Below are 17,702 nucleotides of genomic sequence, written 5' to 3'. Positions count from 1 at the left end.
TTTTTTACTCTTAAATCACAATAACCTACATCAAAACAAGCTGCCTTGTCAGTTTATCTATCCATCTCCTCAGGAGAAAAGCACATTTTTGGTTTCGCCCCCCCCCCCCCCCCCCCGCCGCCATCAGACCCCGTCAGCATGACCAGACTATAAAAAAGAGAACCGAATCCTTTGTGATCTTAGCTTTCATAATTTTCCTCCCCAACAAGAATCTTCCTAAAAACAGGGAACTTCTGATCTGAACTACTCTGCATTAGTTCTTCAGCAAAGCCCCCGCGGGGCACCACTGCCTCTTAAGGATGCCTCAGATGCAGTCTCCTGTGCCCACCCCGAGCTCACTAGATTCTCAGTTGCAGTTAAGGCCACATAATAGAATAAACAGAGTCCACCATTCCCATTTCTAAAACCATAGTAAGTCTTTAGAAATTGAAAGAACTTCCTTTAATTTTAAAGACTCAATTTTTTAAAAATATAGTACATCTTTTGGGAGGGAAAAGAAATGGGGCATAAAATAACCTATGGTGGGCCATTGAAAAGAAACGTACTTCGTAATACAAACGTAATCCTAACATTCAAGCCACAGTTTCACCTTAACAACGTACTGTGTCATTCTCTCTTTACCAATGAACCCCATTTATGTTGCCTTTAATCTCGCAAAGAACATATCTTGGCTGTATCTTGAAAATGCCCCCTTTTCCACAATTATCAGAGTGGTGAATGTGTGAGGCACAAGGGGCCAGGAGCAAAAAGACTGGCAGGTAAAGAAAAGACAAGGCTTGTCCTCTGACCCTGGAGTACAGGCTCCTTCCCATTACTACATACTTCAGATACAGCACCAAAAAGACACAAAGAAGGGAAACGAAGGTGCATGAGCATCAGTTAGCCTGCGGCACACAATCACTCAAACCAGATACCTGTCTGGGACACTGCAGGTGCTTTGCTGTGGGGAGGTGAAAGCAGGCGCTGGGGAAGGGCTGTTATTCACATAGGCTGTGGGGGCATCAGGCCACGGAGAACACTAAGGACAGAAACAGAAATAAATTAATGATATGCTTTGAAATATGTGGAAGAAATATTTTTGTAATTCACTCGCTAGTCTGGCCAAATGCAAGACACCTGACACTCGTATCAAGCAACCTCACAGACACATGTCAAATTTACTTCTGTGTGGCAAGAAAAATTTTACCTGCCATGTGTGTCTAGACACTGATTAATCTTAGAAAAGACCTAAAGTGATGACAGCAGCAAAAATTTATAAAGGCATTTAAAACATATACTTAAGTGTAATTTGCTTTCAAGAACTTTCACCTCCCTCTTTACCAATAGCCTCTCCAACAGGCACTTATCAAGGTTTCAGAATAGCAGAGACAAGAAAGGATTCATAGCAACATCTAATGTCACATGGTGACTTGGATGGGTGGCTGTGTCCTACCTAGTGCTCCTTTTGCCCTCTTCCCTACAGAGCAGCTTCACCAATACCTACTGCTTCCTTGACATCTCTTAAAATTAATAATCTCCAAGTAAGACCAGACAAGCCCAGCATCAAAATACACCAACTGTGAACAGTACTGCCTCTATCTATCTATGTTTATTTATTTATTTATATTTTCTGGAAAACTTCATTTTTCAGCCCTAGGCAAAATTCTGTCTAGAGCTAGAGCAAAGATACAAAGACACATTGACTATTACAATTAGGAAAGTTGAAAAAGCCAAAGTCAAAAGCACACTGAGCAGGCCAGGGTCATCTCAAATAGAAGTCTTCAAACCTGAGGTACAGAAGGAATCCACTTCACTCCACACATACTTTCTAAAACCAATCTGCCTAAGAAAGCACTTTCAGAGGTCCCCTTTCATAGTCATCCTTCTACCATTTTATACAAGAACGGCATCACATGTAACCACAGCCCTAGAGTAGAAGACTGTCCCCAAAGCCAAACAAAAGATACTAGGATACATATTAAGAACATGATTCTAATGACCAAAAAAGTTTTTTTGTATGTTAAGTGATTTTCAATTCTTTGCTTTCAAAATAATTCAGGAAGACCTATGTTGACTCATATTAATTTAAATAATCTAAATCATACAAAAGATCACTAGATTTTTGACAGACAACTTACAAGGAGTTCCAAGACCTGAATGACACTGCTGAAAGAAAACTTTAAACAGTTTCTCATATCTATTTTTAAAAAAACTAAAAATTATGTTCTATCCTGTCTCATCATTCAAGATGCATTTCCAATAACATTTTTATTTTTAATAATTTATTCATTAAAATTTGTATAATTGTTATTTTGATAAATTGGTGCTAATAAGCTTTAAATTTCTTGACTGAGTTAAGAGCCTATGGTCACAGGAAATTTAAAAATTAAATTTCAATTTATATAAGTATATTATAAAGAAGTAAGTAGGGTGATCATTAAAGATTTTCAGGCATAAAAGTGTGTTGGTTTAGTATAAAATTTAAGGGAAGTGGAATAAAAACATGATGTCCAAAAAGGAAAAGCAGAGTAACATTTTGGATTTAACTAAACAGCTCGATCATAAACGTTTCTTTTTTTTTGAGACAGAATCTTACTCTGTTGCCCTGGGTAGAGTGCAGTCGTGTCATCATAGGTCACTGCAACCTCAAACTCCTGAGCTCAAGCTACCCTCTTGCCTCAGCCTCCCAAGTAGCTGGGACTACTGGCACGTACCACGATACCTGCTAATTTTTCTATTTTTAGTAGAGACACTGGTCTTGCAACTCCTCAGCTCAAGCAATCCAAGCAATCCTCCCAATCCTCCCACCTTGCCCTCCCAGAGTGCTAGATTATAGGCATGAGCCACCACACCAGGCCTATCATGAACTTTTTAAATGAACAATGATAGGTGTCAAATTGCTAGGCTATTTAGATTCCACAGGATGCACTTTAAGAGCAATGTAATAGTTTTATCTTAAATTGTAAATACAAACATTCACAATGCCAGAAAATTGTCTCCTTTGCAACTATTTAAATTTATGATGAAAACTTTCAGATGTCAATCTGAAAATGTGCAAGGATGTATATACCTTTTCAAAATTCTTTTGAGTAGGAGAATGTCAAGTGTGAAGGAGCTAAGAAACTGTGAAGCACTCTGAGGGCAGAAACCAAGTCTCACTAATCATTACAGAGGCTTAAAACTCATGTCTGACACCCATCAAAAGCAATGGATTCAAGGGAAATAAAACAGAAACCCCAGAATCATAACATCCTTTACAACTACCAATTATATATCCCCTCAAAAATGAGAAAAATGACCACAAACTTATTGTTTCAACTATTACCAGTCAACTTTCAAAAAAGAAACCTAATCTGGCCAGACATCTTTGCTAAACTAACTGCATGGCATATCAATTTCACTATAAATGACATTTTATACAACAATGCCTGTTCTCTTAAAACTAAGGCCTTTGTTTTTCTTTCCATTTTACAAAGTATCACCTCCTCAGTTCATGCAGTTCGAGGAACCCAAGACCCTGTGAGCTGACAAGCAATACAATCACTTATGGGTGTCACACACTGCTACCTCCACTACCTGAAAAATTTCCCTGCCACATCTTCCCCAGATATAAAGTATTATAACACAGCATAGCATGTACATCTAAATAATGTAAACCTTTTAATATTAAAAATATCAAGTCTCCCCAAATTTGCTTTACCAGCTTGAAGCCATCAAAAAGCTTCAAGTTAGTATGCCAGAGTAAGGTAGAGACACCAAGTTTACTGAAACTCCACAAACATATCCATTTCATTTTTACTCATTTAGATTCTTTTAACAGTAGAAAAGTAGTGCTGTTAAAAGTAAGCAATAGTGCAGTGTCTGCTTCTGAAAACAATCTCTAACTCACAAAGGCTCTAGCAACACCTGGCCTAGACTCGTACAGTTATGGTTTCAGTACATTGTGAACATAGTCCCTCCCCAGATAGATTAAAGAATGATAACCCATTTTAGGCTGTGGAAATTGGTGGCCCTGATTTGAGCCAATCAAATACAGCTCGGAGGCAACGATCAATAGACACACTAAGGGTGTTGTGTAGCATCTCCTAGGAATCAGCAGTAGTGACTGTTCCGTGTGGTACCATTTCATACAGTACCTTTTAGACTTTAACAACAAGTCTGGATATCCTTTATTACTGAAAGCTGACTGTAGCTAGATGAAAACTGTAAGAGCTGTTGGCCTTCCTTTATAGGCATTTAAATAAATACATGAAATGCTTGCAGACTTTCTTTATTAAGGGATTAATCTTTACACCCTGGTTTTTAAAAACAGGTTTCCAAGATGAGGTCTAACTACCCCAAGATGCATCTTAACTAAACCAAATGCAGCCAGGGTGGCAAGCAACACACTAGGAAGATGTGAAATCCCAGGCCAGTGAACTGCTGACGTTTTGCATACTTTAGACTTGAGTTAAGAATCATTAAGAATTTACAAACAACTGTCCCATCTTCAAATTACCTCTGGGCTATAATAGATTTCTTTTATTTATGAATTACCAGAATCCATTTCTTTAAATTAGTTAGATGGTTTATAACAGGAGGGGAAACATGCTTGGAGTTACCAGGATCCCCCCTAAAGAAATTTACTAAGAACCATTTGTGGTTCCTCAGGAAAAGAGGATAAAAACAAAATTGGAGGGGCAGGTGTTTAGGGGAAGGAGTAAATACTTGTTTCAACAATCTTTGATTTGAATCAAAAAAGCCCAGTTAAAGAAAATACAACATGTGTGCTCTCCATGGCATTAGGATGAGTACATTTTCACTTTTATTTCATAGAGAAGCATTTAAAACATCTTTACTCAATGCTTTAATTTAGAAGTGAGTTTCCTGTGATAGAGCTTGTGACAGTGATGTTCGAAGCCTACAGTTAATCACGGCTATATGTATAAGAATGAAAAATCTGGTTTTGGCACCTTAATAGTGCAAACACTACAACAGTGGATAGAGTAGCCATTAATACATAACAATTATTTTTAAAAATTCTTTAATGCTCTATGTTTATATTTATTGCAGGTATATACCTGATCTAAGTTTGCGTAATAGGATAATCCTTTGTGGGCTGTTAGATGGAGAGTCATGTCATAAAATAAAGATTTGCTATACTCAACCTGACAAAGCTCATATTCAAAAGCCCCCTGACTGCATGTTGGGGGAAACGGGTCTAAGTGCAGCCAGATGCACTACTTCGGCCTGAAGCATTAAGTCGCAATGCAGGTGCCAAGAAGAAACATTAATGCAGTCAAAGATTTTTTTCTACCAGTGCTGCCAAACAGGCTTTTAAAAGCACAGACAGACACACGTTCTTATACTACATGCAGGGAAATGTGACATAAAGAATTGTACTTGTTAATGTCAAGCTTGCTGCCATCATTTCTCTAAGTGTCCAAAAAAATTTTCTTATCAAGTATACACATGAGAAAGCAAAACCTTTTTTAGTTACACAAAAAATGATAAGTATTCCACTAAAGAAAGTATTTTCAATTAATTTCAGTACTCTTGAAGGAGGTGTGTGTGTGAAGGAGAGAGAGGGAGGGAAGGAGGAAGGGAAGGAGACAGGGAGGGAATACATATCTCTGAGTGTCTTTTTCTCCCTCCAAAACCACCCAATATGGTCAACATTGTTTTTGCTTTGTTTTAAAGTGTTAGATTTAGGAAATTTTCCTCAGTGAGGAACAAACAGAAAGCAGGAAGTCTAAACAAAAGCAAATTAAATCAAGACATGGACATCAAAAACAATTTTGGCTTTACTTTGCAGTGGACATTGGTCCTATATCTAACACTGCACAAGGTTTCTTGCACAATGAAAAGAGAAGCAGAAGTCCCTTACACTGCCTCGCTTTGCCAGAGAATCACCGTAGTCTGCTGGCAAAGTCCGCTTGCTGGACTTTTTCTGCTCATGTTCAACTGCATCTTCAATTATAGGCTCAAGCCTCATCTGGACAAACACCAAAGATTGGGATCAATGTCTTTTCATTATACAAAGAAAGATCTAATACCTGTTTCATGTCTCTGCAGTCCAATTAAACAAATGTATGACTAACAGGATTCAAAGTTAAAGAAAATGCAAAACCCCAGCAGTGAGAAAAATTGGACATTCTAGGCCCCAACTTAATCTCTTGCCAACTTCAAGGTTTTTAAGGTCTGTTTCTGAGACTTCATTGGGATTTCAGCATCTTCATTCAAGATCCCACCCAGGAAACTAATCTATCAAATCCCAAAACGTAAATAAAATATTTTCCCCACAAATGTCACATCAACCTACCACCCAATCTTCCCCAACCCCTTTGTAGCAAAACTCATCTTAGAGACAATGCAAACCTCTGCTTTTCTTCCAAAACCAAATGCTGCTCTACATTACCTCTGTGAGGATTGTGGTATCATATGACGGCTGATACTTTTCTTTTTCATGAGCTGTTCTCTTCTCCATCTTCTCTCGGTCAGTTTTTTGTTTCCTATCTGCACCTTTAGGCTTAAAAACAAAGTATATTATTTCATCCATCATGATGCAGACAAACAACTTCACAAGCAAAACTGAGCCCTAATTACGGAAAGCCTGGTTTCCACCTCTTACCTTAAAAACTTTGATTTGGCAGCTAGCTGAGTGTAGATGATCTGTGTATTCCCCATTTTCATTCTGCTTAAAGGTGTCAACCTGGATCCTAAAAGGCACTCCCTTTTCACCTCCGTGCTTCCGTGGAGTAAATTCTGTGCTGATGCAGTGTACCTATAAAACAATTCAAGCTGAAATGGATGCAAAGTGCCTTCCATTGATTATCTTTCTATTTTGTTCCCTCTTGTACATCCTGCCACCACCACAAAATTCAAGATCCTTTAAAATAAACTTGCACATATTAGCCAAATTCTCTCTCAAGAATTTCCCTAATTGTTTTTAATACTTGGCTTCACTTTCACAAATCCAACTGAGCCCTCTGGACTTTCTAAGAATGACCTCTTGCCCATTACAGTGCCTCTCCTCTAACGCAAGATTTGCTCTGATCAGGGGTACAACAGTACAATAGCTTCCTGTGTAAGTCACCTACCTCCACCCCAACTATATGCTGCTCTCAGACCCAAGGTGCTAAAGCCCCGCTCAATCCACAGCAATCTTCACCTCATCACTGAAAGCTTCTGTTATTTGTACTTTCCTGCTATTACCCCTGCTGCAGCCAGCCAGTGATCTTACTACTGTTCCTATACACACCAATTTGTGTTACTTTGCCTAGGGAACTTCCCACAGTATGGAATGTCCACTATTGGTCCTACCTGTATGGATCTAAACTCTTTGGTCAGCCCTTCAAAGTCCATTCAGGATCCTGAGGACAATACTCATCTTGTACCACTAATACCACCACGATAGAAACCTCAGGTACCACACAGAACTAACAGCAAGACCTTGCTCATTTCTGACTGCTACACATCCCCTCTTCTAATGACTCTATGTCAAAACTGATCTCTGCAATATGATGACACAACCTAAGATGTAAGGCCAGGTCTTATTATTACTTTCATTTACTACATAACTAGTTACTATATCAGACAAACACACACAGTAAGGGAGAAAATTCAACTAATATGAACCATGTCCCAAGTGATTATTAAATGATGGGGAATAATATCTGGTAGATGACAAAAATGCAAAATACTAATGATTATTTTCAGTTCACATAAACTATAGCCTACTTAGGCTGGTTAGCAATTAAGTGATTTTCCTTTTCCATATATTACCTACTCAGTAGTTTAAATTCCACCACTTACAAATTTGGACATACTGGGTATTAGAATTACTGTCTTTTTTAAAATAATAATATTATAGTGTTTTTTAAAATTCATCTCTTAAGAGGCACATGGTAAGTATTTCTGGATGAAATGACACATCTGGGACTTGCTTTAAAGTATTCCAACAATAACTAAAAATGGGGGAAACTGCTAATAACTGCTAAAGCCAGGTAATGGGTACATGAAGAATTCATTATTATTATTTTCTTTATTTGTGAGGATCTGAAATATTCAGCATTAGAATGTTTTTTACATAATGCTAGAAATAATTTTAAAACCTCAAACTTTCTTCAATCATATCCTTTTAAATGGTAGCTTTTGTTCAAGAGAAATACAGCTCACAAAAAATAAACATTCTGATTATTGTGATTACCAGTGGTAAAAATAACATTCAAATAATGCTTTACATATCACAGATGTCTTCATATGTTAGTCTATAACAGGACGGACTTAGTAAATGAAACCCAATTTAACTGTGTATATTAAAAAAAAAAAGACATCACAAGACAGTTACAAATAAGCATTTAAAGGAAATGATATCATGTGTGAAGAATTCAGTAGAACCATGGCCTTCTAAATGACTACGTTAGTATGCTTCTAATAATGTAAAAAGCCAAACCTGAATGAAAGCAGATGTGCGTTTTGCAGGGTCCCACAGAAATTCAACCGCATTTAACTGACTTGGATTTGTCCTTGTGTCAATTATTCCCACAGACATTGGAATATCTAGATTTTAAAAAGAAGTTACATAAACAACTTATCCACTTTAAACAATTAAAGAACTTAATATATAATGTTCTAATGAAATAATTATAACCACAATAAACTATTTCCTTCAATGTTCTCCATGGTCAACTTCCTCAACATCAAAATTCATAGTTTTTCTTATCATGGTTTATATTTCATTTTATTAAGAATATGATGGATGGTGCCAGTTGAGAATTAAATGATTGCAAAATCACAGAATTCCAGGTTCAGGTTAGTTTAGCACCAAAAAACTACTTCACATTTTAACTGTAAAACAACACTCAAGGCACACAGGATCCACTAACACCCAAACTTTCTCCAACAAGATTAATTAAGTGTGCTATCAGTGCCTTAATGGGCATAGCTAAATAACACCCACAACTTCATGGTCTTTTGACCACTTCCTGTACCTAAATCAAGAAGTCTGTCTCCTGGGCGATTCCACTTCCAACCTTCAAGTTGCTGATGCTCTGTATATTGTAGCCGTCTGTCATGGAATACAACCCTTATGATGCTCTATGGAATAAATGGGGAAAATGAGTACTTTTAAACTGTTCCAGCTAAAATGCAGAAGCATTTTCACTTCTTATACATTAACCTACAGTGATAGATTCTGCTTTTAACATCCCATAAGTGAACTTTTCTGCTCTTAGATACCTAGATCATGGTAAAATTATTTGGTGCAAAGAATTGTAACTCAAAAATACAAAGCACAAATAAAATGGTTACTTACAGGTTAAGTATATAAAATAATTGGGTATTGCAATTCGAATTAAGATACATGGCCCTAAAATTAGTGAGCAAGAATTACATTTCTATAAAGAAAATGCCAGATGCACACTGGAATTATTAAAATGAAAAAGTAGTATAAACAGAGATAGAGAAACCCAAGCATGTCAAAAATTTTGTTAATTTAAAATAATTGTTACCAAGTGAGTTTATTTAAAAGACAATTATCCTATTAGCCAACTGGCAAAAAAAAAAAAAAACAAAAAAAAAAAACCTGCCTACTACCTCAAAAAGAAAACCTAAGTGCAAAATTCATTCTCAGCTATTATAATATTTAATTTGCATGTGAGATTACCTGAGGCAAGCAATGAAAAAAAATATATATCACAGATAAATTTTATCCAAATACTCAAATTCCTAGGAAAGACTTTACTCCACAAAATCTAGGCCAATTTCCTGCTTTCCACCCATGCCTCCTTCACCTCCCACAGGTTTGGAGTGTCAACTACTGTATCATTCCAGGAACAAGATAACAGGTCATTAAAATGCACTCAGACACCAGATTTGCAGTAATTAATGTTTCTGACACATTCATAAATAACTTTCCGAGATTATGATGCAATACGTTAACTATATTTTCATTGAGTCTCTGCTGGTTTGAACAGGAAATCGTATGTTAGCAATACATAAAAAAAACGACTTTAGTACCCCTGCTTCCCCAACCCCTCATATGCTACCCAAAACATAGCTGACAAATATTTTGAAGGAAACCATTTAAAAGTAGCAATTATTTTCTTTGAGATACTTAAAGAGGCCAAGTCAGTAGTTAGGACTAATGTGGGAAAAGTCTCCAGGGCTCAGATGCTGCTTTGGTCCATTCCTATCCTCCCCACTTTCACTCACATCTATAAGGCCTGCCCAAGCAATTAACCAGCACCCACTCTGCACCACCACCTGTCAGCTGCAAAGCCTTCACAGTGATGGCACATGGGCTAGTGGTGGCCCCGAAGACACCAATGCCAGTGGCTAGCCAGTTGATCTCTCAGAAGAAAGTGTAGCATGAAAATATCACAATTCTGATTGTTCCATATTCAGTAAGAACCACACTAAATACATATATTGAGATGGAAAAAATCTGAGAATATAGACATTAGACTTAAGTGCTTTTTACTAAGCCCCATTCTAGAAGGTCAGACTAAGATAGTACAGAAAGGAAGATGAAAGGAGGACCAAAGTTAAGAAAATTGCTGGATATAAAAGAAAACATCTAGTGTTATCGTTCTTTTAGAATTCGTCTAGCAGGTTTTCTGGTTTATAGCATATACACAGAAAAGAAAAACAAGAAAACTTCTCAAACAAAACCGGAAGGGAGAAAAATCATTATCTGGACATTCTGACTAAAGGGAGACTGATTACATCTTTAGAACTAGCACCTGATGAAGGAGCCCTAACAATAAGACAAAAACTGAAGAAGTAGGGAAAGCACTTCACTGAATATAAATATGTTCAGCACATTCGATTCCAAAGCACCTTCGATAACCCATCACTTGATCCCCAAGATTCCCCCCATATTAAAGTAGTACAGTTGAAGATCACAGGGCCAATAAATAAAACTCTAGAAGGTTCCAGTATATTTTAGGGATCCTCTAACTGAAGAAGGGTGTGATTCCCAAGAAATTCATCCTGCAGTCCTTGGTAGTAGTTCTGAATCCCAGGCAAATTCACAAGTTATAAATGGATGTATTCTGGCACATCCACAAAAAATCACAAGTGGCTTATCAAATGGAAGATGAACCTGATGTAAAACCTTTTAAAAATTAATCCTTTTTAATTAGTGGGCTAAATGTCTAGGGACACTGATGCTTTTAAAATAAGTAACCTTGTCAAGGCAGAACAGTGTCATGTTAGCAAAACATTCACCCACTGTACACTGATAGCTGATGGTTTCTATACTGTCAATAGTTCATTATCACATGATGAAGTGTCATTTTTGCCTTAATTCCTTTACTTGCATTAATTTTGTATATTAAATGTTTTCACAGCTTTTAGTTTGGAAGTAAATCCAAGGAAGTTGAATTTAAAGCAGTCATGCAACAACTTAGTTGATTAACCCTGCCATTGTTAAGTTAATCTGACACATATTTTAACTAGCTTGCCAGAAGTATTTTAAACATTAAAGCTCACCTATCAGACTAGTTATTTCTAAATCTTACCACCTAGTCAGGGAACTGCCCCCAAAAGCCAGCTAGTTTTCACTGATAAATGACAGTGACAACTGCTTCAGAATTTACTTTCTTCAATGTTTTGATGTAAACTTTTTTTTTTTTTGATAGAGTCTCGCTCTGCCATCTGGGCTAGAGTGCTGTGGCATCAGCCTAGCTCACAGCAACCTCAAACTCCTGGGCTCAAGCAATCCTCCTGCCTCAGCCTCCCGAGTAGCTGCGACTACAGGCACACACCACCACGCCCAGCTAATTTTTTCTATTTTTAGTAAAGACGGGGTCTCACTCTCTCAGGCTGGTCTCGAGCTCTGACCTCAAGCTATCCTCCTGCCTCAGCCTCCTAGAGTGCTAGGATTACAGGCGTAAGCCACTGTGCCCAGCCTGATGTAAACTTAATTTGAGCATTTGGTCTGGATGTCAAAGTTTGTTACGATTTCCTCAGAAAACTAAATGGTCATAAATGAAAAACTGAGTTAAAATTATGAATTAGTAAATTCTATAATCCAGCACACAGACACACAAAAAGCACAAGGGAGAATTGTTGAAAATTGTTGATAACTGTTGAAATTGGTAGGAGAACTTATCATGAGAACTCATGATATATACATATGTATTTATTATATACCACCACACGATAGATATATGTAGATTCATTGTACCATTCTCTCTACTTTTGGGTATGTTTGAATTTTACCATAATAAAAGGTTAAAGAATTATTCTAACAATTTTAGATCCAATTTTAAAGACTTTAATATAGAGCTCATCAAACCCTACTCAATTTTATCACAAAATCTATAATTAAAACAACATTCAAGCCTTTCACACTGATACACTGTTTTAAAAATCAACATCTTATACTCATCAAATGCAACTTGCACAGTGAAAGAAGAGTATACCTACATCTTCCCTGGAAAAAAAAATATCACTAGGTTGAATTTTAACCAGATAGGGTATAATTGGCAGATTTGCCCAAAGGTTACCTTGAAAGCAACAAGCCAGCTGGGGCCAGAGGATGCAGAGAGAATCCCCAACATTTCTAAGCTTCCTAGACAGTAAAACCTGAGAGTTGTTAGTTCGGCTCCTTAATCAAACTATGAATATTTTTCATTACAGTCAAGCAGAGACTAGCCAATCCAAGTAGGGCTTGTTCGCTGTGAACAATGCTGATAACTTTCTTAAACAGTGGGTCCAATCAGTGTTTGCTACAGGCCAGAATACCAACAGAAAGGGGGAAAAAAACCAGACAATCTGACTTACCCTCTATGGGAATGACCAACCCCACTGATTTGGGCATAAATAAGATAGACCCAAAGTTCAGATAGTAACTGTGGGAATGGGCAAAAAACCTTCTCCTTCTGTTCCAAGTGTGTCAGAAGCCCCAGGAGTCAGAAGAGGAAATCTGGGAGCTCACTCCAAGTTGGCAAGGCAATGATTCCAGCAAGGATCAGATCCCTTATCTTTCCCCTCATACAAAAGGAAAGATACAAGCTCAACCTTCTATAGGATTTCACTCCTGCCCCCAGGAGTGAAAGGAGTATTAAAATATAATAATGGATCTCATCTCAGGCCTCTAGGTGCTAGGCAGCTGGCTTTCCAATACATACTAAATTAAAATTGCCTGAATCCAAGGCTGCCTTTCCCATGCTCACCCACTAAAAAGGCAGAACCACAGAGGGGAGGGTCTTTCCAATGGAATGCCTCTCCATACTCAGGGCCCTGACATGCCACTCTATGGGAAGAGAGAAGGGTCGGAGAATTCATGCCTGCCTATCTCTTACTAGCACTTAGTTACAAGAGGTTTAGCCTTTCCCCAATTAAGCTTCTTTGCTAAACCTTTCCTTGTAATGCTGTGGAATTTATAATAAGCCGTGGTGCATGACAGGTAGAGGCTAGAAGGACCCACCTTGCATGACACTGGAGGGGGCAGGGATGATTCTGAAGATAAATCCTAAAAGGAACAGGTTGGCCGACAGTGGCTACACCTCCTATACCTGGGATGACTGACTTCTTCATTCAGATACACCAACAGGGTGAACAGAGATTTCAAACTTTATTTAATGAAATTTTAAGAGGTGAAATAAAAGGATTTTTTAAAGTTTTGTATTAACATTTACATTCTCCCCCATATTATCTTTTAAAGAGAAGCTTACAAATTTTTGTTGTGGTGGCTTGTTCTCCCATAACTGCAACTAACTTTTCTATTGCTCCTTGGTTTCCAAGGTCTTTCACATTTACTTTACCCAATAATTGCTGTAATTCTCACTTTACAAAAGAGTAAACAAAATATAGCTCAAAAAATCGAGTTTTAATATAGTTATTTCTTCTTAAAGTGAAATTGAATTTTTTAAATAAAGACTCTGCTATTGTATTCAATCACTGCAATATCTGTTGGTAATTAAAATGGACTGTCCTTACCTTTACCAATTTTCCACTAATCTCTGGCATATCTCCCATTTTCCGATTATCCAGCATCCGAATTTCATAAGACTGACCTATTTAAAGAAATTGTATATCAAAAACAATCCATATAAAGAACACCAATGTTTACCATAATTCAACTGTCTTTCTCAGAACAATTACCCAACGTTAATTTGTTAATTTGCTAGAAAAGGTTGATCAGGTTGATCTTTCTCTTCCTTACAAATCATACCACCATCCTTTCCTTCTTACACTATTACAGAAGACTGAAGAGTTTCTCTGTCAATTTATTTCCATCTGCTACTCTCTTACACTAAATTTTTTATTAGGCACCCATGCATTATCTAGGACTAATTTTTATAACACTTTTCTGAGATATAATTTACATACCATAAAATTCACCCTTTTAAAGTGTGTAATTCACTGGTTTTTAGTACATTCAGAGTTGTGGAACCATCACCACTACCAATTTTAGAGCATTTTTATCATCCTAAAAAGAAACTCAATACCTACTGAGCAGTCACTTCCTATTCTCCACCCCTCTGTACCACCCCACCCAAGACAACCCCTTGCAACCACTTATCTACTTTTTGTCTCTAGGGATTTGCCTACTCTGGACACTTCATATAAATAGAGTCATACAATGTGTGGTTTTCTGTAACTGGCTTCTATTACTTAACATAATGTTTTTAAGGTTCACCCATGTTGTAGCATGTAGCCAGTACTATATACCTTTTTATTGTGAAATATTATTCCACTGCATGAATATGCCAAATTTTTTTATCCATTAATCAGCTGATAGACATTTCAGTTGTTTCCATTAAAAAACCCACAGATATTCACACATCAATCTAGAGAATTAGGAAAATAACCTGCTGCAAAAAATTAATCATGTACTCCAAAATATTACTAATATACCTCAGAAATGATTTCTGGATTATCTGTTACTAAACAATAAAAATGATAGTATAATTTGGCATGCCGAAAAATCAGCAAAAATTAAAGAATGTTTCTAGGACCACATGAAGTTGAGACTATAACTACCAATATCTTGTCCACACTCCCATGAGGCTGACGGAAAAATGCACAAAGGGTGCTAGACCATAGGGTCAAAATTCAACAAAGGGTTATCGAAATACAACTAAATCACTCCAAGGCTAGTGAAGAAAAACTACATAGAATACATTACCAAGGAGTATTCCTTAAACTCATTCAACAGATTGAGAGAGGTAAACACTAAAAAACACCTTTATGGCAAGAGACATTTTTAAAAAGTTAAACCAAGACACAGAATAGAAGAAGATATTTGGAGCAAACTTAACAATAGATCTGAATTCAGAAAATAAGAAATAATTTTCAAAATAAAGATTTTTATAGTTTTGAAAAATACACCATTATACATTTAAGATTACACCCAACCTCACAAGAATTTAGAAAATAAAAATTAAAAAAACATTTGTGCTGATTATCAGGACTACAAAGACTGTTTAATTAATTGAAAAATCAAGTGGTTATGGGTGGGGAAGAATTAAGCTCATATAATGTGCAAAATAGAAACTGATTTAAGTCTTTCTAAAAGGCAATCTGGCTGCACCTGTCAACAAGTTAAATACTGTACCCTTTGACTCAGGAATTCTACTTGGTCAAGACAAACAAAAAAATGTGGGAGGGAAAATATTTGCAACTCACATTACACACATGGGGCTAATCTCCCTAACATAGAGTATAAAGAGCTCCTACAAAATAGCCAACAAATGTTCACTGAATATCCCTAGAGGAAAAAACAAGCAAATGAAATGAACATGTGTGTTCTCAAAAGCAGGAAATGCCAACAGGTCTTCAACATATTATAAGAAGACACTCAACCTCCATTGGAGAAATGCAAATTAAAACCACAGTGAAATCATTTTTGACCTATCAGATTAGCATAAATCCCTCAGTGTTCTGCTGTATTAGATGTAAAGTATGAGAAAGAGGAGGATCACTCCTGATTTTGGTTAAGGAACTTAAGAACAGTTGCCATTTCCTGACATGGTGAAGATGAGCAAGTAGACTTGAGGGAGAAAACCAAGAGTTCAACTGAATATATTAAGTCTGAGACACTTATAGCACACCCAAGTTGATAATCAAGTTGATTTACAAATCTGGAGGTACAAAGAAGAGATCTGGTTAAAGACATTAGCAGGGGACTTTTCAGGGTACAGTTGTAAGGTAGAGCCATTTAAAGACAGGATCACCTACGGAGTATAAAGATAAGAGGGCCACAGCACTTCCCTGGCACGATCGGAGTAACCCAGAGAAAAGCAGCCAGTGAAGTGTGAGATGGACAGAGTGCACAGTATCCTGGAAGCCCTTTCATTTGGCTGCCAAGGAGGGAGAGAAAACTTGTCTCACCGGGATTATTTTGTGATTCTCAGAAACTCAAAATCCTTGGAATTGAAAAAAATCAAACAAAGAAATCTCAATTTTCCCATCTTCCTATATATTATTTTTCCTGGTCAATCTGAGGAGGAAATGTCTATACTCTATACAAACTTCACTGTATTTCCTCAAACAGGTCTCAAGACTCATTGCTCTTGTATTAAAGCACTCTAAATTTTTATTCTTCTGAAATCAAAAGTAGGTATTTTTAAAAGGCTCCGTAACATTTGTTATGCTACAGGTGGCTTCCCTTCTGGAAACTGTATATTCTTCAATGATGATATCCATTGAGTGAACCACCAGACTAATTTTACAGATTTAATTTCTCCTTCTATTTGTCCTCATCCATAATTCTTTTAATAACACAGCTTCCTGAAACATCAGTCTCGGTTCTAACTGAAAGATAAAGAAGGTTCCACTATTAATGAAGTATAAAGTTAACATATTCAAAGAGAAATATTCTATGAGATGCTAGTACTGTTTTTAGCTTTATCTTTTGAATTTATCTTTCATATTTTGGTTTTCTTGCTCCTTTTTTGGCTGAGAAACTCATAAGTACTGCCAGAGTTGAAAATGTAACTGTTGTGAGTTCATGTCCCCACCCACCTTTGAATACACATATTTTAAATTTAGTTTCATCAGATGGACTCCAAAGCAAGAGGTAGCCCAAAATCAGACAGCCTTGCTTTGCAAATTTCAAAGCTTCAGAAACCTTATTTCTAAGGTCCTGCCATAGAACTTTAATCTAGCAACAAGAACCAAAGCTAGTAAGAAGAAAATATACTATGGCATAAAATGAAATTTACCCAAACATTTTTTTCTGAAAGTTATAGCATTTAACAAATTCTTAATCCAATAAGCATGCTATTTTCTAGGGTCTAAGACCTGTTTGCAAAGTAGCTAATATTGGTTAATTAACATCCTTAGCAGAATATTCTCCAAGAGAAATTCAGCCTCCCAATGAAAAGGTATTTTGGGAAAAGCTAAGAGAAAACGTTCTTTTTACTTAGAGTTAAGTGCTGATCCAGCAGGAGCAATGAGCCAATCTGGAAGACAGCAAGGAGTTAAGATCAGAAGTCTCACTCACATCATGAGGTGTGGAAGCATCAAAGACTCAGTCAGCCCCAGTTGTAAGACAAGAGGCAGCCTATTCCCGCCAGATCCCTGCTCAAAGGGAGAGCCAGCTGCATGTACCACACCCTCTAGTGGCTCCATGTTGGGACTACAGTTTTTACTCCACCAAGTCAGAAACTTAACTCTTCCTACAGACAGCTACTCAGGCATAATTATGCAAACACATATACAGTTTTTAAATTCTGTACTTCTATGGTTCAAAAATGACACTCTAAGACATCAATACAGCTAGAAAA

At 36.9% G+C, this 17,702-nt stretch overlaps 1 protein-coding gene across 4 annotated transcripts in view; it reads right to left on the bottom strand.

The window, feature by feature from the left end:
* The window catches only part of UBP1 (upstream binding protein 1), a 52,976-nt gene that overhangs the window by 13,805 nt on the left and 21,469 nt on the right, over positions 1-17,702 (bottom strand). For 3 of the 4 annotated variants that reach the window (XR_006731435.1, XM_045537368.1, XM_045537377.1), the window contains exons 3-9: positions 13,909-13,985; positions 8,952-9,057; positions 8,414-8,520; positions 6,590-6,742; positions 6,377-6,487; positions 5,846-5,953; positions 915-1,018 (exon numbers count right to left, since the gene is read on the bottom strand). Coding sequence is in view for 3 of the 4 variants with exons in the window: in XM_045537368.1 (XP_045393324.1) it covers positions 915-1,018; positions 5,846-5,953; positions 6,377-6,487; positions 6,590-6,742; positions 8,414-8,520; positions 8,952-9,057; positions 13,909-13,985 (766 nt within the window). In the remaining variant the exon portion in view is untranslated. The remainder of the gene's footprint in view (positions 1-914; positions 1,019-5,845; positions 5,954-6,376; positions 6,488-6,589; positions 6,743-8,413; positions 8,521-8,951; positions 9,058-13,908; positions 13,986-17,702) is intronic. The other variant, XM_045537372.1, reaches the window with a different exon arrangement.

The sequence above is a fragment of the Lemur catta genome, chromosome 1 (genome assembly GCF_020740605.2).
Source record: "Lemur catta isolate mLemCat1 chromosome 1, mLemCat1.pri, whole genome shotgun sequence".
NCBI classification, from domain to species: domain Eukaryota; kingdom Metazoa; phylum Chordata; class Mammalia; order Primates; family Lemuridae; genus Lemur; species Lemur catta.
Note: the sequence above shows the minus strand (reverse complement) of the source record. Positions and strands in the feature narration are given on the sequence as shown.